Raw genomic sequence first — 16795 nt, forward strand, 5'->3', positions numbered from 1 at the left:
TACAACATTCACAGCAGGAATATAATAAATTAAGAATGCATGTTGCAAATTCAAGTATAAATTTTCATATTAATATGTAGTTGTTAAATATATGGTGTTTTTTTTGCTTTAGATGTATATAAGTAAGATTAAAGCCACATAAAACAGGGGAGCCATCAGAGCCAATAAGGTTTCCTTGCTGAATCCTTGTTATCAAAATACGAGGATGAATCTAATTCTAATAACTTTGAGACTGGACTTTAGCACACTGCAACAGAGCAAAACACGGGGGTTTGCTTTATTCTCCATTTCTTTGAAGTGCCCCTCCCCTCCTTAAGTGGAAGGAGAGACATGAATGGCTTTGGTCTTAACTTCTAATAGCCACGTCATAAAAATAAGAGAAGATAATAATAGAAATCATAGTCCACTGGAGTGGACAGCTATCTTCAAGCTAAATAATAATAATAACTGTAAAATATGAAAAAGACTTAACCCAGTTTGAGCACTTTTCCTAAAACGGTATATACCAAGCCAGTCATTATAGGTTCAGATTGTTGTCTTTTTCATAGTATTATTTACAACCTCCAAGCCTTAAGTAGTAGTTCCTCTTCATTATTAAACATTTTGAGGGACAGTGTAGTTTCTCCATATGAAATCTACCCCAGATTTATATTTCCTTTACTTACAAGTTATGTCTATAGTGTAATCCATTTTTTTTCTAAATTAGAAAGATGGGTTTCTTTGGTAAATTAATCCAGTAAGTCTGTGGGCCTACTTGGGATGGTAGAGATTTAATCCTTAGTTTTTAGAGAAAATTGTTTGTGTTGCAGGTACAGAACATGTAGAAAACAACATTGTTTTATAAATTTTAGCTGTCTGCTAAAATTGTTCTTAAAATAATCCAGAAACATTAAAATGCAGTATAAACAAAGCGCATAAACTGAAATGCTTTCATTGTAAATAAACCTATGTCTCCCTCCTCATTACTGCATTCCTAAACTGGCCTGCTCATAATTCTCTTTGAACTCAGTGAGACTGATTTCTGAACTATCAGTTCAAGGTTTTTAAGAGAGATGTTGCATCCCTTGAAGGACATATACACAGACAACATTCATTATCTCTTCCATCCACTCACTTAAACCAAAACCAAAAATAATAAGTACTGAATAACAAATAAGCACGGATAGGTTTGCGAGTTGTAGAAACTGACTTTATGCGTGGTGATCTAGAACTTTTTAAATGTTGAAGATATATTTTCACTAATTACTAATTTTAGCATATATTCCTAATAAAGAGATAGTAAAAGGAGAGACAGTCTAATGCAGGGGTAGGCAACCTCGGCTCTTTTAGGACTCATGGACTTCAACTCCCAGAATCAGCATAGCTGACTCAGGAATTCTGGGAGTTGAAGTCCATGAGTCCTAAAAGAGCTGAGGTTGCCTAAAGGTAAAGGTAAAGGCTCCCCCGCACATGCGTGCTAGTCGTTTCCGACTCTAGGGGCCGGTGCTCATCTCCGTTTCAAAGCCGAAGAGCCAGCGCTTGTCCGAGGACGTCTCCGTGGTCATGTGGCTGGCATGACTAGACGCCGAAGGCGCACGGAACGCTGTTACCTTCCCACCGGAATAGTAAGAGCCGAGGTTGCCTACCCCTGGTCTAATGGTGAAGGCATCAGGTCAGAAAGCAGGAGACTTTGTTTAAGTCCTTAGTCATGAAATCCAGCTGGGTGACTTTAGGCCAGTCATTCTTCCTCAGCCCAGCCCCTCTCACAGGATTGTTGTGTGGAAGATAGGAAGAAGAAGATATGTGTGCTGCCTTGAATTAGGCAGGATATAAATAAAACAAAGACTTTTCATGTATTGATATAACCAAATGGTAGATAAATACTGACTTCTGGAGTTCACAGAGCTCTTTCTAGTGTACCAAGGAAATGTACCATTTCTTGCAGTAACAATAGAAAATTAGACATAGGAAGGAAATTTTTCTTCCTTTTTGTGACCTGAGTTGGTCACCTAGAGGCGTCAGTGCAGGGATAGTTGTTGATTGCCTCTCCTCCTTCAACTGCTTTGGTGTTATTTCTGCTGTGTCTGTTTGTACTGTAGACACGATACTCAGCTTGTACTGCCAGACCTGTGTTGTTTAAGTAAAACTTCTTGTTACCAGTGGCGACCAGATAACTATTAAAATAAAGGATTGAATTAATCTGATTTTGTTACCAAAATTTAACAAAGTATTTGACATGTTGGAAATATTCCAGTGACGAAGTAACAGTGACATACAGAGAAAGAAGACATTTGAGATCTGAAAAAAACTAGACATGTTGGCGTCTAGAAGAGAGAATGGGTTGGCACTTTTCAAAAAGTGGAGAAAAAAAATTAGAAGAGAAAGAAAAACGTTCACCTTAACCAATGATGACAACAAAAATAGTTCTTTGAAGCAGCTTTGTTCAGTCTGCCTTAAATTAAAAACCTTCCTGTCAGCAACAAGACTACTTAGTTGTTTTGTAGAGAACATGCTTAGTGTTAAATATTAATATTCTGCAGTACATTTCATCTCAACCTCTACTTCAACCATATACTGTACATTATCCTCCAAATATTCCACAGCGAGCATACAATTCCTTGGGTTTATTAACAGCACCGAGTTATAATGAGCTCTTTATTTTTTTTAAATTTAGGATATTGTATTACCCTAACCAATTTGATTTTTGCATAGAGATGTGCGATATGGAGCAGTTTGTTTCTAAAACATTTTGGTTTTTTTCTTGGAATATTGTCCCCTGCTCCCCTCCCCCCAATCTGACATTACTGGATGGTTCATTCATCTACATGTGTAAATTTTTCTGAAGAGGAAATGTTTCATAATGTTTCAGGCATTATTAGGTCCAATGGTTGCTCTGTTTTGCGTATTTTTTTATTCATGAAGTTCTCTACAGGTTTTTTTTTTTGACTTTTAATGACCTTGCAATCCCTTACTTCGAGGTGGGGTGGGCGACTGATTGGAGCTGAGCGTTTACTGGCCAGATGCCCTTCCTGATGCCTATGCAGAATTTGCAGCAGACACTTACAAATAATAAATGTTGCATGGTGTAATGCTGAAGACATCAGGCTAGAAACTGGGAGACCATGAATTCTAGTTCCGCACAAAGCCTTCTAGGCAACCTTGAGCCAGCTAATCATTCTTAACCCTGGGAAGGAGGCAAGGGCTCTTCTGACGAATCTTGCTAAGAAAGTATGGCCAGCTAGTCACGAGAATCAGACACAATTGAACTGAAATATAAAAATAGCTCTTTGGGGAATCGAAATTCAACTAGTTGAAATGCTCCATAGACACTTTATAGGGATATGCATGAACAGGGGTGTTGGGTGGGGGTTAAGTGTTTTGTTCAAAACCCAAATAGAGTTTTGGCAAATCATTCTGAGTTGTCTGTTGTTTGGTAGAACTGATACTGGGACATGTTGGTTGTTCTTGGGGCAAATCAAGATTCAGAGGGACCTTGTGGGGCATGTAGGGCCTCACCCCTTCTTTCCTCCTCTTGTTCCTCTGCACGGCCAGCCTGCTGATCTTTGGAGCACCTTAATTTCCCTTTCTCCCTGAGCTACTGTCCATCTCCTTGGCTTCAAGCAAGCTTAACCAGCCAGCTTGCCTTCCCCACATCATCCCACCACCAGTCTTTGCTTATCCCAAGGATACCAGTGGCAGCAGCTAATAGAAGTAGGGAAAAGAAGACACCGGGAAGATTAGGAATGGGTAGGCTGATTGGATATGCTGCACTTGAAGCCAAAGACAGTGTCATTATCATCAACAGCAACAGGAACATCAGTAATTAATTTGGCTTCAAGTGCAGCATATCCAATTTGTCCTTTCCTGTCCCCCCCTCTCCCCATGGTTTCTTTTTCCTGCCTCTTTGCTGCTGCCTTCAATGTCCATAGTTCAGGTGTGGCATATCCAGGTCGCCCCTCCCTCCCTCTCCCAATCTTCCCAGCACCTTTCTTTTACTTTAGCCCCCTCCCAAAAAATGATGTCTTTAGTTTTACTCTCTTTCTTTCTTTCTTTCTTTCTTTCTTTCTTTCTTTCTTTCTTTCTTTCTTTCTTTCTTTCTTTCTTTCTCTCTGACTAAAATCTTTTGCTTGAGATGAACAACCCATGTTATGTGCACGGAGGATTTTGCATATCCCTTGCTTCTATTAATAGGTAACCAAATAGATGGGGAAACTTTGGATTAGCTATTAAGGTGATAATGGTGTTACCTTTATCAGTCTCTGTTACTATAATTTCAGATTTCTAAATTAACTCTCAGGGACCATGCTCCTCAATAGACTATAGTTTTCTGTGAAATTTATTTAGGTTAGGTAAAACTCCTGTTGCATGATAGATGAAGGATTTGTCACAACTAATTATCATGGTGTGAACATATTGAATATATACAGTAAATTGTAATCTATGGAGTATACAGTAAATACTAGGGCTGTGCAGTGTTTGGAATTCGATTCTCTATAGCAGGGCTTTTCAACCAGTGGTACGGGTACCACCTGTGGTACATTGGCTCCTGGCAGGTGGTATGCAACCATCCTAGAAAAGTGGTAGCGGGGGAGGGGAATGAGCTGAAATGGTGGCAGCACCACACAAGCCTGAGTGAGAGATGGCTGGAGCTGCAGGGCTGTCAGGGCTGAGCGGAAGCATCAGGATCAGCGCTTCTTTGGGGCTGTCAGGACTCAGTGGAAGCACCAGGATCAGCGCCAGGCTCCAGCTGGAGCTCAGCGCTGATCCTGGCGCTTCTGCTGATCAGCTGGAATGTTGCAGCATCTCCAGGGTTTTGTGATTTACATTCAGATGCTTGGCAACTGATTCATATTTATGACGGTCACAATGTTCCAGGGTCATGTAAAGTGACCAAAACCTGCTGCAACCACCCAGCAGATGGGGGGGGAATAAAAACCAGACACACCCCACCCCACCCCCGCGGCCAATCCTCAACAGAAATGCTCACAAGAATGAAAACCTCAGACAGAAGGAAAAGCGCGGGCGGGAGGGCAGGCAGGTGTCTTGCTCGGCTGTGGCTTGGGGGGCACTTTTTTCAGTGCCATTGTAACTTCGAACAGCCACTAAGCAACTGTTGTAAGTTGAGGACTACCTGTACTTTATCACTTTTTTCCTTTTTCCTTTTTTGGGGGGCAGCGGTCATCAGGTTTTTGACACCTTGCTAGGCAACTGGTGGTACTCGGATGTTGCCATATCCTAAAAGTGGTACAGTGGGTGAAAAAGTTGAAAAGCCCTGCTCTGTAGAGTTTCTGGTCGCCCAAATCTTTCACATAACCACATTTTCTTAACAGAGCTGTGTCTTTTCTTGGAATTATATATTTACCCTCCATAGAGATTTCTGATGGCTAAATCTTATTAAACAATTAAAAGCACTGAATATGTTTAGCCAAAAGAAGTATCCTTAAATACTTGAAGGTTTCTCACAGATTAATGATTGTGGATTGGTTCTCCAAAGTTTCAGAGCTTTTCAGAGACAGATCCAAACTAAGGAAGAATTCCTTGACTGAAAAGCAATGGAATAGCCTGGATGTTTTCAATTATTTTTAGATAACCATTTTTGTCACCTTTTAAATTTTAAGTTTCAAATACAAGAGTTCCAGAATTAAGTGTCATTATAAAATTCTTTTGTATGAATTCACAAATGATTACTCAAAAAGTAAGTATTTTAGCTGTATAAAAAGTTTCTTATGCTGAGAGTTAATTTATTCTAAGGCTTCCAGTTTTGAACTCCATGGTTATGAAAGTACTTTGTCTATCCACATACTTTTTGCATAAAGAGGGCAAAATGCTAACAGATTAATAAAGAAAAAGCAGAATTACTCAGTTCAAATTTTGATTCAGTCTTCTCCAACCAAAAATCATGTATTTCACTAGAAAAAGTGGAGGCCAGAATAAGTGGGATTGAGATTAATAAAGATCTGGTAAGAGTATCAATTTCACTGGTTGAAGAAATGGGTTGGAAGTCACAGAATGAAATGTAAGACAAATAAGTGCAAAGTTATTTACTTAAAAACAAAAATCAAATGTGCAAGTATAATGTGAGGGAGATTAGTATTGGTAAATAGTACTTACAAAAAAGAAATTGGAATAGTACTTGTCTGTGCAATGTGACTTTGAGCTAGTAATGTGCTATATTGAAAGGAAATGCAGTTATAGGTTACATCAAATGAAATCCACTTTTCAAATGCCAGGATATAATTTTTCAAGTTTATCCCATTTTTGTCAGGCCCTAACTTGAATATTGTGTCCAGCAACGTATTTTAAGGATTCAGAGAAGAACAGTGATGATGATCAAGAGACTTGAAACTAGATCTTCTGAAAAGAGATTGAAGGGACTAAAAATGTTCAGTATGGGGGAAAAAAAGATGTTCTAGGACTGCCAGAATGTCTCCTATTGATATGATACTGCCAGAATATTTCCTATATGATAGGAAATACCTGGAAAGTTATTATAAAGAAAAGTAGGCATAACAATAAATTGAAATTACAAGAAAGCAGATTGATTCAACATTAGAAAAAACTGTCTGGAACCAGTTACTCAGTGGCGGGTAGTAGTTGATATCGACACAGACATTCCTCTTTTTTAGGAGCTTTAGTTTGGGTTCCTCCACTAAGTAGGAGTGGAGACTAAGTAAACTAGCCTTTTGGCTATTTGATCTATGTGACTCTAATTATAAATGTATCCCTGTCCAGTCATGTCCGAGTCTAGGGCGTGGTGCTCATCTCTGTTTCTTGGCTGATGGAGGTAGCATTGTCCAAAGACATTTTCTGTGGTCATGTGGCCAGCGTGGCTGTATGCCATAGGCGCACAGAATTACATTCTGTTACATTCCCACCAAAGTGGTATCTATTAATCTCGCATTTGGATTCTGTAATTCTATGCAGTTTATGTAGCATTTTTAGAGGATGGATTGAGTAGTTATTTGGAGTATAGCCTTTTGCATTGGTAGTAGAACTATATCCTTCCATCTAAATCCAGTCTCCAGTTCTTCAAAGTCACAGGACAGAAAGATAAGTTTATTGTTGTATCAGATTAAAATGATCTGATTTTGCTTTTTAACACTTTGAAGGCTTATAGGTGCTACTTCCTTCCAAACTGATATAGTCTTACTTTGTCAAGCCTTCAGCTTGGTGCTCTCAATGTAGTGAGAACAAAATAATGTGATTGACTCAGCTGAGAAGTTGAAAAATGGATGGTATATGTGGGCACGTATTTATCATGATATGACAGAGTATAAAAGAAATCAAGATAGTATCAATACTTCCCCAGTCTTCTTTCTGTAGTTAGTGATATATTCTTAAGTGCAAGGTCATACCCTCAAATTCTATTTATTTTCTGGCCAGCAGTTTCAAATTAATATAGAAAGGTGAGATTTCTTTAAATAATAGGAACACTGGAAATACTTTCTTATTTAATGGTTTTCTAACGCAAGTAAATCTTCTTTCTAGGACAAGTAAATAAGGCAAGGCAGGGATGCAACCTCTCTGTGCAGAGTTACACAAGGTTTAATACTGCATACATCTGGTTTGATACAGCAGAATAATTGATTGGCTATAATTGGATGTAACAGTCCCTTATGAGTCAGTGAGGACAACGAGGGAGTGGATTCTATGATATAATGGGGGCAGTACTACAAAGACAATGGTTTACTGAGAGAACATTCTGTGAACATAGTTACTTTCTAAATTCTAGAGAGTCACTTTAAGAAGGTTTATCTTAAACTTTCCTGGGCTCCCAGAGCATATGCCTGCTCCTAATATCTTCTAGGTTTATCATCATTTCTTGGCTTTCTGTCTTTTATGGCTGATCTGACACTTTTACTGTTTTTAACTCCCTGGGAAAGTAATTAGGGAAGAGGGATGTTTTCCTTTGTTTTACTTCTTCAAATGGATGCCATGTTTTCTCCTACATAGCACTTACACACGGCCCATTTACACTGTATAGTGCAGACATGTCAAACACAAGGCCCGGGGCCCGGATCCGGCCTGAGAAGTGGTTTCATGCGGCCCGCGAAGCCATCCTGGAAACAGTGAGGGAACGGCCCCCGCTACCTTGGCCCTGGCCCAGAGACCCTCCTTCTGCCAGAGACCCTCAGATCTGTCCCACTCCTGACCAGGCCCCCATAGGCACCCTTGATGCGAACGATGTAGAGCTGGCCACGCCCATCCAGTAGGCCATACACACTCTAGCCACGCCCACCCAGTAGGCCACGCCCACCCTGGCCATACCCACCCGGCCCCTTGAGGGCAACCTCAATGCTGATGCGGCCCTCAATGAAATTGAGTTTGACACCCCTGGTGTAGTGTGTCCCAGGGATAACAAATATATGGTCTGATTACACTTAGGTTTTCTACAACTTTTCATTCAGAATGAAATTTGATTTCATTCAGACTGAAACAAGTCTCCATTTAATCTCTCCAATCGGGTGCCACACGTTTGTGTAAAATCTTTAAATGGAAAAAAACTCTAGCGTAGTGCTTGTCTTCTTTTTGTACTTCTGTTCTAGCCACTTGCTTGCATTCTAGCCACATTGCTTTTATTTCCTGAATATAAAGCAATCTCTTTTATTTGAAGTATAATTATTGGGTAAAAGCCTCAACTTTCTTTTGGATAAATATGATACTGTAATTCTTTGATGGGATCATGTTTTGCTTGGGCAGCGTAATAAAATGTTACATGAATTCGTTTGCCAATAATATTTCCCACGGAATAGCATGGCATGGTTTTTAATCAAAGGAAAATAATTAAAAATAAAAGTGAAAATATGGTGTCATTCTTTGTACTATGTACTGCGATACTCAGAGCTGTCATAACAGTAGGCTTCTGAGCTGAAAAGAGAAATAAAACTTTTTATTTTGTACATAAGAATTCATCCTAATTTATTGAAAATTACGGTACTAAAAAGTAAAGTTGTAAATCCAGTGGTAGAAACTGCAATAATTCATATTGAACTTTTATAACGGGGGAAAAGAGAAGTAAAAATGTGTCTGGAATAAAGAAAACTTTTAGACGTTTAAGAACTGTCAGGTTTGAAAATTCTTGCAAATAACAAGTTTTGTACAGAAATAAATGGGCGAGTGCAAAGCAAATTCTAAAAAAGGAATACGAAGATAGACATGGTTTTTGTCACATCTGTAATTTTGTCACAAGTGATCTAAGTCAGCAGGGTTTCCAGTGAAGTCAAAAAATTCAAGACAGAGGTTGTGGTAGAATGATCAAAGCCTCACTGCTTTTGTACATTCATCAACATTGCTTGCATGTACAAAAGGACAGAGGTTTGGTCCTGCTGTTGTGGCCACCATCTTGATTTTTATCACCAATACCCTGTAGATACTGCTAATATGAGCATTCTTGTAGCAATGAAAGATGAACTGTGTAGTAGATACATCATTCAATTGCCATATGTTTAAGGTGGATAAAAGGAAAATCTAATGTCTCACAGCAAGGGTTTCTGGCTTTCTTTTAACTTGCTTTCTGTCAACTATTTGACAAGATTAGGATTGCAATTCTAAATTGCATTTCTGAAGTTATGGATTTGGGCAAAACAGCAGATGTAAAAAAAACCCTCCTGAACTCCATTTACTTCTGGCTGAAAAGATAACCTCGGCTTCTGAAATTTTTAATACTTTTCATGTCAGGTGCCAGTTGGTAGATACCAGTGTTCTAAATAAATAAATAAATAAAATAAATAGTAATAAAATAAAATAAGTTAGCTTGAGATTTGCCTGGTCTTGCTATTTGGCCTTTGTATTTCATTTTAAGTGAATATGCTGTTGTGCTAAACAGGTTTTGGTCACTATTTATATTGTTAACTTGATTAGATTCTCTTACATGTTTTGGAAATAAAGGCTAAGCTAATCTGTTCCTGTATCCCCAAATTCACTTTGCTTCTTCCATAGAAGTAGGGAGTGGGAGACAGGAGGGAGTGTGAAGAAATTTTAAAAAAGGAGATAATAACAAGGGAGTATGAGTGTGAGTGAGAATGATTGTCCTGGCTACAACTGACCCTTTATCCCCACAAATTTATGTACTGATGAATGTGATCCTTGGGATGAAAGATTAATCAAACATAAAACATAGATAGAAGCTGCCAGTATAAACACGTGCATTAGTTACTGAGTATATTCTTATAATAGGGACGCGGTGGCTCAGTGGGTTAGGACGCTGAGCTTGTCGATCAGATGGTCGGCAGTTTGGCGGGTCGAATCCCGAGTGCCGCGTAGCAGAGTGAGCGCCTGTTACTCGTCCCAGCTTCTGCCAACCTTGCAATTCGAAAGCACGTAAAAATGCAAGTAGAAAAATAGGGACCACTACGGTGGGAAGGTAACAGCGTTCCGTGCGCCTTTGGCGTCTAGTCATGCTGGCCACATGACCACGGAGATGTCCTCGGACAAACGCTGACTCTTCGGCTTTGAAACAGAGATGAGCACCGGCCCCTAGAGTTGGAAATGACTAGCACGCATGTGCGGGGGAACCTTTACCTTTACCTATATTCTTATCAAATTTAATAAGAAAAGTTTTTTGTGTCTGACATTTTTAGTGGATAGGACTACATCAGCTTGCATATTTTAGCCATAGTGCTTGTAACAGGAAATACCAGTCGTTACACTATGGCAGCTAGTTGGAGAAACTATCATGCTTATTCATGTTTTTATGCAGAGAGAGTTGGAACGCGGAAATACATTTGGGCTGCTGGCCAGGGTTGTCAGCTGCCGTTTTTATGGTGCTTCAGTAGTAATGGGGAAAAATGAGCTACTGCCAGACTGCAGAACAAGTAATAATAACATTTGGATTAAAACGATGTTATGCTCATAAATGAAATATGAAAGGTACTTCGGTTTGCATAATTGTAAGAATAAAAATATTGTACATGCTTATCACATACATGATTTCATTTCAGCTCTTTAGTGTCTTAAAGAAAAAGGTAATTAAATAGATTGGAAGATCAGTATTATCCATATGTTTAATAATTAATAAAGATGGTTATGAATATGACATAATGTGATACAACATTAAAATTCTAGGTGAAGATAGTATAGATTGTTTTCATCTCACTTTTTCTTTCTTTTTTTGAACATGTCATTGTTGAGTAATCATAATAATGCTGCTACAGTGACTGGACTTATCCTTAGCCTCTTGGATTCTTCTCCATCTTTTCAACTTTTTTTTGAAAAAAATCCCTATCATGATAGCATTTGTAGCGGATCTCAGTACAGAAAAGAAAAGCCTAATATTTACAACAAGAGAGCCAGCTCAGTGCAGTACTTAAGGTACCAGGCTAAAACCTGGATGACTTTTGAGTTCTAGTCCCTTCTTAGACACAAAGTCAATTGGGTGACCTTGGGCCAGTGTCACACACACTCATTCTAGGAAGAAGGCAAGGGCAAGTCACTTCTGGGGGAAAAACCTTGCCAAGAAAACTGCAGGAACTTGTTCAGGCAGTAGCCAGGTGTTGAAAATATCCAAACTCTGTTTTTTGCTCGCCCTGTTTGCTTTAACAATATCAAGATTTTGGTATTGAGCAAAACAATAGAGTCTACAATGACCAAGAAGTAATAAAAGACGAGTAATGCTAACATGCATCATCATCATCATCATCATCGTTGTTGTTGTTGTTATTGTTGTTGTTGTTGTTGTTATTATTATTATTATTATTATTATTATCATTATTATTATTATTATCTGCTTCTACGACAGGAATTTTAATGGGAACTATTTCTTTTCCTAATTCTTCCCATGCCAGTATTCAGCCTTATATTGTGAGTTATTTTGTAGTTCATTCTTGTTCTACAAATTTTGGTTCTTTTGAACTTGCTAATAACTGTCCTCCTATGCATGAGTAGGGTCATTTTGCCTAAATAAACAGAACATTGGAAATGGTGGGAACACTTAGAACTGGAACCATTTCCCTTTGTTAGATTCCCATAATGCTCAGATCAAGAATTCTGTGACAAAGTGGATGTTCTTTATTGTCCATACATGGATCACGATGGATATGAAATTTAAGCTAATAACACACATTGGTAGCTAGAATCTTTGGTTTATATCATACAGGTAGTGCTCAACCTATGACCATAATGGAGCCCAACATTTCTATTACTAAGCAAGACAGCTGTTAAGTGAGTTGTGTCCCATTTTAATAATCTTTTTCCCAAATTATTAAGCGAATCATTGCAGTTGTTATGTGAGCCATGCAGTTGTTAAGTGAATCTGGCTTCCCCCATTGATCTTCTTGTCAAAAGCCAGCTGGGAAGTTTATAGCCAATTGTCATATGACTCCTGGACAATTGCAGCTCTTATAAATACATGCCAGTTGACAAGTGCCCAAATTTTGATCACATGACCATGGGGATACTGCAACGTTTATAAGTGTGAAAAAAATGGTCATAAGTCACTTTTTTCAGTGCTGTTGTAACTTCAGACAATCAGTAAATGAATGGTTGTAAGTTGAGGACTACTTGTACTCTTCAAAACATCTTAACTGCCTATTCCTCTTGATTGTATGTCATGATTTCAGCACATACTACTTACTGTAACATATATAAGACAATAGCTGATATAAAAATCTAATTTATTTATATATATACGCCCATCTATTTCCAAATGAATAAAAGCTGTGCCCCCCCAATACACTTAGTTTACAAATCAAAATAGCTATAAATAGCTATATTCATACAACATAGTAAGCTAAAATTCTTAGGATTGATCATAATGAGTGTCCCCTTGTGCTCCAATGCAAACTTTGTTAATAGGTTGTTACTGGATTTCACCAAGGCCAATTTTAATAGATGAATCGCATGATTTGTATATCATTACATGATTTGCAAATGATTCATTTGATTCAGGTTAGAATAGATTTTAAATAATGATCATCCAATTTCCACTTGGAAAACAGTAAAAAAATAAATCCTGTGGCTTAAATAGACATTGATGACCTCTGTGACTGAAGAAGAAACTTTTTCTTTCTTTCCTTTGATTTGTATACAAAACTTGGAAAGGTTAAATAAGTAAATTTTGTTTATTGTAGAAAAGCCTTGAAAATATATTCAATACTTTTATGACATTTGATGATTAGGAAGCTGTGTTCAGTTTATGTGGTTCTTTAATATCTTAATAATATCTTTATGTATATTTATACATGAATAATGGAACACAAATGATCATGGAAATGAAAGTTTCTTAAAAGTACTTGAGACTTCATCTTCTACATGATTATAACTTCAGGCAGAAAGATAAAGAAGTCTGTAGTAATTGAAATGAATATTCAAATTCAACTATTGATTGGTCGACAGATTTTAATGAATTTTCGGGGATTCACCTAGGGTGGTGCAAATGGGATGGTTATCTTTTTGATACTTGAACCGTTTGCATTCATTATTGTATTGTAGCTCTAAAAAGATAACATCTAAGTACTTTTAATTAATGAAACCTAACAAAGCTAGTCTTCCATAGTCTATAGTAATCACTTGCATTCCCTATTTTATTCATGTTTTGTTCCAGATTTTCATAACCGTTGTATTTTCTTCATATTCCTTTTTCTTCCCTTGTCTCAATTCCAAACTTACAGAGTTCGAAACGAGAGTGGAAGCCTCTGGAGGATCGCAGTTGCACAGATATCCCATGGCTTTTGCTGTTCATTCTCTTTTGCATTGGCATGGTATGTAACAAAAGACATATCTAAAGAAGCATTCTTTTCTTCCCCCGGGAACTGGATGATGATTTCACAACTTGTCAGGAGATTCATTTATTTTTATATATGTCCTGTATTAAGCAGCCAAGTTAAAATACTAAATTGACACTTTTCAGCACATTGGTGAGATTAATGTATCTTACCTGTATCTGAGTTAAGATTTATTTTCCGTAGACCAGATGTCTCTAATTATTTCTGTCCGTCCCACGAGGACCAGCAGAGGAGACAGCTTCAGATTGCTTCTGTGAAGTGTCATCTTATGCAGAGAATGGCATCCCTTTGTTACTATAACTCCTTTGTGGAACAGCATATCCTCTGAGATCAGATAGGTGCCAGGCCACTTTTACGATATATACACTGCATATTGAAACAACAGCAAAATCACCAACAAAACACTGCTGTGTTTCCGGTTTTGTTGGTAATTTTGCGGTTGTTTCAGCATAATATGTTCACCAACCAGAATCACATAGCTAGCAGGCAGTCTTGCAAAATGAATAAATAAACTAGGAATAAATTGGCAGCCTTTGAACTATGGTGCTGGAGAAGACTCCTGCGAGTCCCTTGGACTGCAAGGCGATCAAACCGGTCAGTCCTAGAGGAGATCAACCCTGACTGCTCTTTAGAAGGCCAGATCCTGAAGCTAAAACTCAAATATTTTGGCCACCTAATGAGAAGGAAGGACTCACTGGAGAAGAGCCTAATGCTGGGAAAGATTGAGGGCAATAGAAGAAGGGGACGACAGAGAATGAGGTGGCTGGATGGAGTCACTGAAGCAGTAGGCGTGAGCTTAAATGGACTCCAGAAAATGGTAGAGGACAGGAAGGCCTGGAGGAACATTGTCCATAGGGTCGCGATGGGTCGGACACGACTTCGCAACTAACAACAACAACAAAATTGGCAACCCCAATCTAAGTTACTGTATGAGCTAGCAGCCCTGTTTCTTTCAGATGTATTCTGCTGTGGGTTTAAATTTGAAAATCTGGAATAAATTCTATTCCGGCATAGAATTTCTCAGAGTATAGATAATAACGGTCAGATCTTTATCAACAATAAAAGTTTGCATCAGACTTATAATTGTGATTAATCAAATGCACTTCTAGTCACTGTTGCCATTTGAGCTTCGGCCTAGTATCATGATACAGAAAACATATTCAAATTTCAAGGCCATAAATAAAGAAGTGATAACCTGGACTTATAAATCCATTGTATCTATGGTTCTAGTGCAGGAGTGTCAAACTGCCGGCCCATGGGCCGGATGCGTCATCAGGAAACCACGCCTATCCCATTGCCGGCAATGGAGAAGAAGCTCCGATACGTCATACGATGTCATGTGACATCATGAGTTTGACATGTTGTTCTTTGCATGAATTTTTCTTGGATGCTAATTTTACAGTGTGCATCTCATACGTATCATGATGTACAAACATGATTTTTCTATTATCTCTTGGGCAATTATGCTTTTACCTTTAAAAAAATTACTGTATTTCTAAGAAAAGAGAATGAAACTGGAATAGAAAAGGGAATGGCGATCTAACAGGAAGACATAGTTTTAAAAAATGGCAATTCTCTTACAGTATGACACTGAAAGCTTTCTCAATTTATTTTCTCCAGGGTTTTATTTGTGGCTTCTCAATAGCTACTGGAGCAGCTGCAAGATTGGTTTCAGGATACGATAGTTACGGAAATATCTGTGGACAGAAGAATGTGAAAATAGAAGGAATAGAAAACAGTGGCCTAGATCTTACAGAAAAAAAGTAAGTATATAATATAAGGAATACTATTTTATTCTTTTTTCTTAATTTTTTCTTGGAGACTGCTTAGATAAGTGCTACAGTTTTTTTAGCAAGATTGTTCAGAAGTTGTTTGCCATTGCTTCCTTCTTTGAGCTGAGAGAAACGATTAGCCCAAGATCACCCAGCTGGCTTTGTGCTTAAAGCAGGACTAGAAATTGTGATCTTCCAGTTTCTAGCCTGATGTTGTCATTTTAGTTCACAAGATTAAGTAAAACAGTAACATTTTATTATAAGTTTAGACACTGCTGTTTTAGTCAAGGAATCTCTTTCCCAGAGATTTTCTATATTTGGACGTTTGTGCATACTTTTGTGCAAGTAACATCCGTTCTTATGAACATATACTTTGAAATTTAGAATCTCTTTGCTGCTTTCACGCAAGTTAGTTCTTATGCAAATATACTTGAGTGCTTTCTTTGTTTGACCTGCTGACAAATGATGCCCTTTTGTTTGCACAAACACAAAGATATTTTTTGTTACAGCTGTGGCAATATTAATGTTACACTACGCAAAAGTATCATGGGAATTGTTTTTAAAAATACTGAAAATTCACTGTTTCTCATATCTTTACTCAAAATAAGCTGTCACGGCATTAGATGCCCTAAGAAATTATTCCAGGCACATCTGATGCAAGATCAGGCTATTTGCATTCAAAGAAGTTTTGAATATCTAAGGTGTAAGTGAACCTCTAGAGAACAATATTTAATTATGACCAAGGCATATTTCCACTGTAAATATGAGGTACGGTTAATTGAAAATGAAGCCCAAAGAAAGAGTGGTGATTGAAATCAAAGTAGAACAGAATATTCTGTTTCTAATACTTTAAAAAATAGAATTTAGTAGCAACCTATACAGGTGCTTTGTGCTCTGGGGCATTAAATCCTGGATTTTGGATTTAGCGCAATGAGTGAATGACATCCTGACTTACTCTGTTTTCCCAAAAGTAAGACCTACCCTTAAAATAAGCCATAGCTTGATTTTTGGGGGTGGGCCTAATATAAGCCCTACCCCAAAAATAAGCCCTAGTTTTGAGGTGAGGCGCACGCCTAAAAATCAAGTTAGGGCGGGGATGGGAGGTTGGAGCATACATTGCTGCCAGGCCTCCCATGGATTGACACTTGCCTTGCCGGCCCACTTCTTCTGCGGCAGCTTCAGTCTGCAGCTAAGGATGGAGCTCAGGCCTGCATTTCACAATCAGAGGCTTTTCTAGAAGGTCACTGCAGCCGAGAACTCAGCTATGGATTAGCTCGCTTCTCGGCTGCATAGGCCTTCCGGAAAAGCCTCTGACTGAGAAAT

The 16795-nt window shown here is 38.2% G+C and overlaps 1 protein-coding gene across 2 annotated transcripts in view; it reads left to right on the forward strand.

Moving 5' to 3' along the window:
* The window catches only part of SLC44A1 (solute carrier family 44 member 1), a gene marked incomplete at its 3' end in the record, with an annotated part of 82617 nt that overhangs the window by 8446 nt on the left and 57376 nt on the right, over positions 1–16795 (forward strand). For both annotated transcript variants that reach the window (XM_083352864.1, XM_083352863.1), the window contains exons 2-3: positions 13587–13676; positions 15321–15463. In XM_083352864.1, the coding sequence (XP_083208990.1) occupies positions 13587–13676; positions 15321–15463 (233 nt within the window). The remainder of the gene's footprint in view (positions 1–13586; positions 13677–15320; positions 15464–16795) is intronic.

Source organism: Vipera ursinii, assembly GCF_947247035.1.
Source record: "Vipera ursinii genome assembly, chromosome: 2".
NCBI lineage: Eukaryota > Metazoa > Chordata > Lepidosauria > Squamata > Viperidae > Vipera > Vipera ursinii.